General features: G+C 48.7%; 1 protein-coding gene across 1 annotated transcript; it reads right to left on the reverse strand.

The window, feature by feature from the left end:
* Nucleotides 1-1913: 1913 nt before the first annotated feature.
* On the reverse strand, nt 1914-3651 carry LOC126952035 (keratin, type II cytoskeletal 8-like). Its single transcript, XM_050786287.1, has one exon. It carries the CDS (start codon nt 3433-3435, stop codon nt 2161-2163), a length of 1275 nt encoding a protein of 424 aa, XP_050642244.1. The 5' UTR covers nt 3436-3651; the 3' UTR covers nt 1914-2160.
* Between the last annotated feature and the right edge of the window lie 928 nt (nt 3652-4579).

Consider the following 4579-nt stretch of genomic DNA (forward strand, 5'->3'; position numbering starts at 1 on the left):
GTCATCTATGAGACGTTTAATTTTGGTGACTCTCTGAACATTTCTTCTTAGTTTTTGCTCTCCCCCACCCCCAATTCTTGACTTCTATGCAGATTTAAGCTCTACTTATTACCTTGATGTTTTCCATCCTATATAATATTGAGATGAAGATGCCTCCTTGGTGGAGGTAGTGAGACCAGGAGAGACATTTGAGGTTCTTTCTTGCTTTCCCCACATTGTCCCATGACAATCCCTGCCTGGCCTAGAGTCCAGGGGTGTCTTAGTCTGTTTGGGCATCCATAACAAAGTACTACAAACTGCTTATAAAGAACAGCAATTTATTTCTCCAAGCTCTAGAGGCCAGGAAGTTCAAGATCAAGGCATTGGCAGATTCAGTATGTGGTGAACACCCTTTTCCTGGTTCACAGATGGCACCTTCTTGCTATGTCTTCACATAGCAGAAGGGGGAGGGAGCTTTCTGGGGTCCCTTTTATAAGGGCACTAATCTCATTCATAAGGACTTCACCCTCATATTTCATCACCCCCTCCAAAGGCCCTGTCTCCTAATGACATCACACTGGTGACTAGGTTTGAACATGTGAATTTGGGGCTGGCACAAACAAATATTCATTCCATAGCAAAGAGTTTCCATGTGAACAGCACAAAAGTACAGCTCAGGTGAAAAGTTGATGAAAACAGGTGCAGACTGCTCCCCTGTCTAAACCACGAGGTTGCTGAGGAGTCCAGAGGAGCTTGTCTCCCTCCAAGGCACCTGCCCACTAAGGGTTAGAGATGGAGACCTGGCCTGGCCTAGAGCCACCTGGTACACAGGCAGCAGTTGAGAGTGGACTACACTGTGCCCTTCTGCCTGAGCCTGAGGTCTCCTGCATCTCATCTGGTCCCTTCTCCTTAAACTCACAAGGTGCCCACCCTAGGCCTGGCTTTTTACCCTTCCCCAATCCACAGCATCAAATCATGATTCAAACTTTCAGGGAGCACTCTAGAATAAAAGAAGAAAGGTATTTATAGGAAGCCAAAAAAAAAAAATGAGTAAATAACTCTTTCAAAAGAAATTTCCATCACTGACATTAACGGGAACTGCCTCTTGGGTCCTGGAGATGTTTACTTTTGCAAGGTATCAGAACTCTTGGCCGCCCTCTAGCCCTTTCATTACCTGATTGGTCAATTTATGAAGACTAACGAGGCATTCTCAGCTGTGCTTGGCCTTTCCTCCTCTTGGGAGTGAGCCGGCCTGAGGGTGCAGGAGCTCTCCTCAGCTTTCCTGGAGCAGGGGTCTGTCTGCCGCAGGCAGTGTTGCTCGGGCAGAGTGAGTAAACGGGCCCGGCTGCCAGTCAGAGAGTAAGCCCCTTTGACTCTCATGCTAAGCTGCATCCTCCACCTCAGACTCCCGTTAGTAATAAAGGTGAGACTTTAGCTTCAATATTTACCTTTTTCTTTCATTTTTCAACTAGTTTAGAACTTATGCGCAAAAAAAAAAAAAAAAAAAAAAAGCAGGGGAGGTGGCATTATCTCTTGAAGACCTCAGCAACTGGCAGCCAGAATACAATTTTCGGTCAGTCAGCAGAGGCTCAAAAAATCCTTTTTCTTCTGCTAACTGTTGCATAGCCTCCACTGGCTACTCAAAATCCTTTTTTTCCTGCTAACTGTTGCATAGCCTCCACTGGCTACTCAAAATCCTTTTTTTCCCTCCTAACTGTTGCACAGCCTCCATCTGCTACTCAAAGTGTGGTCTGCAGAAGAGCAGCGTGGGTTTTACCTGGGTGCTTGGGGGAAATACACAGTATCAGGCCCCACCTCACATAACAATGGAATCTGCATTCAAACTACATGCCAAGGGGATTCATATGCACAAGAGAACTAGTAGCAAACATTAACAAGAAGGTAAGTGTTGCTCTCTCTCAGCTCACTCTTTTTTTTTTTTTTTTTTTTTTTTGGCAGAGCTAGCTGAGGTTTTATTTTGGACCAAAAAAAGAAGCAATTGAATTGTTTTATAGCTGGAGGCATGGGCAAGGGGGGTCCCCACGCAGTAAACTCCCCTGTGGGTGGGCTGAGGGCCCTCAGGTGGGTCTCCTGCTCCCAGTGGTACCCTACATAGCGGTCTCCCTCCCAGGCTCTGGGGCAGCACAAGAGTGGTAGGCTGGGAGGGGGTGCCGCAGCTGTTCACTTGGGCAGGACGTCAGAGGACTCGGACACCAGCTTCCCATCGCGTGTCTCGATCTTCTTCACAACCACGGCCCTGGAGGAGCTGGTGCGGCTGAAGGAGCTGGAGCCCGCGCCAGAGCCAAAGCTGGAACCCAGGCCGTAGCTGAGGCCGGGGCTTGTGAGGCCCCCATAGGCCGAGCTCAGACCACCTCCATAGCCGCTGGTGGTCTTCGTATGAATACTCATGTTCTGCATCCCGGACTCCAGCCGGCTCTCCTCGCCCTCCAGCAGCTTCCTGTAGGTGGCGATCTCAATGTCCAGGGCCAGCTTGACGTTCATCAGCTCCTGGTACTCACGCAGCTGCCGCGCCATGTTTTGCTTGGCCTGCTGCAGGGCGGCCTCCAGCTCGGACAACTTGGCATTGGCATCCTTAATGGCCAGCTCTCCACGCTGCTCGGCATCTGCAATGGCGGCCTCCAGGGAAGCCCTCTGGCCTTTGAGGCCCTCAATCTCAGCCTGAAGCCGGCTGATGTTCCGGTTCATCTCGGAGATCTCAGTCTTGGTGCGCCGCAGGTCATCCCCGTGCTTCCCAGCCAGGCTCTGCAGCTCCTCATACTTGATCTGGTACATGCTCTCAGCCTCAGCCCGGCTGCGGTTGGCGATCTCCTCGTACTGTGCCTTGACCTCAGCGATGATGCTGTCCATGTCCAGGGAGCGGCTGTTGTCCATGGACAGCACCACAGATGTGTCCGAGATCTGGGACTGCAGCTCCCGGATCTCCTCTTCATACAGCTGCCTGAGGAAGTTGATCTCATCAGTCAGCCCTTCCAGGCGAGACTCCAGCTCTACCTTGTTCATGTAAGCTTCATCCACATCCTTCTTGATGAGGACAAATTCATTCTCCATCTCTGTACGTTTATTGATCTCATCCTCATACTTGTTCTTGAAGTCCTCCACCAGCCCCTGCATGTTGCCAAGCTCTGCCTCCAGCTTCAGCTTCTCCTGGCCCAGAGTCTCCAGCTGCCGCCTAAGGTTGTTGATGTAACTCTCGAACATGTTGTCCATGTTGCTCCGAGCCGCCTTCTGCTGCTGCAGGAGGCTCCACTTGGTCTCCAGCATCTTGTTCTGCTGCTCCAGGAACCGTAACTTGTCTATGAAGGAGGCAAACTTGTTGTTGAGGGTCTTGATCTGCTCCTTCTCCTGGGTGCGCACGGCCTGGATGTTGGGGTCCACCTCCAGGTTAAGGGGGCTCAGCAGGCTCTGGTTGACCGTGACTGCGGTGATGCCTCCCATGCGGCTGGCCCCACCATAGCGGCCGCCCAGGCCACCCCGAAAGCTGCTGCTTCCCACTCGGGAGAAGCTCGAGGAGCTGATGCAGGCACCGGGCCCACTCGTGTAGGAGCGGCTGCTGAAGGCCCGGGGGCCAGAGGTGGACACCTTGTAGGACTTCTAGGTCACTCTGATGGACATGGTGGAGGCAGGAGTGGAGGCAGGCGGGCTGAACCAGGAGGAGATCCTAGAAGGAGCGGAGATCTCTCAGCTCACTCTTAACAGTTATTTTATTAAACATTTATCATTTTATTTAGCTTTTTATTTTTAGATAGTATTTTACAACAAATTTCTTCACAAACTTGTGCAATAGTGATAAAATGTATCAATATAAAACCAATTTTGCAAATGCATAGCACAACTTATATTTTTAAAAAGAAGGTAAAATACTTTTTAAATAAAAATTGTATTTTATATAATAGAAAAATAGATAAGGTATATTGAGCACCTTTGTGTTCATTTTTTTCTTTCTATTTTCTTTTTCTTTTTTTTCTGAGATAAAGTCTTGCTTTGTTTCCCAGTCTGGAGTGCAGTGGCATGATCTTGGATCGGCTCACTTCAACGTCCACTTCCCAGGCTCAAGCAATCCTCCCACCTCAGCCTCCTCAGTAGCCAGGACTACAGGCATGCACCACCATGCCCAGCTAATTTTTGTTTTGTTTTGTTTTGTTTTGTTGAGATGGGGTTTCGCTATGTTGCCCAAGCTGGTCTCAAACTCTTGACCTCAAGCAATCCATCTGCCTTGGCCTCTCAAAGTGCTGGGATTACAAGCATGAGCCACCACACCCAGCCTCATGTTAGTTTCTATAGTAGTTGAGTTCAGTATATTGGTTTCCAGTCAATACCTTCAGAGTTTATTTAAGTAGAATAAAACTTTCATATGAGCCTTTCTGACAACCTTGTTTTCATTTTTGGTCAATGATTCACTGCTTTTGACAGAAAAGGGTGAGAGGCAAAGGAAGATGTGACTCATTTATTTCTTCTTTTCAACAGAATGTCAGCCTGAGTCTTACTGCACACATTTCAAGATCATATTGTTGTGAGATAATAATACCTTAGGCTTATGTGGTATGCTGCCATTAGCAAAGCGCCTTCCCAGGTATTATCT

This window comes from Macaca thibetana, chromosome 4 (assembly GCF_024542745.1).
Source record: "Macaca thibetana thibetana isolate TM-01 chromosome 4, ASM2454274v1, whole genome shotgun sequence".
Classification (NCBI taxonomy): Eukaryota; Metazoa; Chordata; class Mammalia; order Primates; family Cercopithecidae; genus Macaca; species Macaca thibetana.

Excerpts from the sequence above, each read along its gene's own strand:
- LOC126952035 (XM_050786287.1), bottom strand. The coding sequence starts at position 3,435 with ATGGGAGGCATCACCGCAGTCACGGTCAACCAGAGCCTGCTGAGCCCC.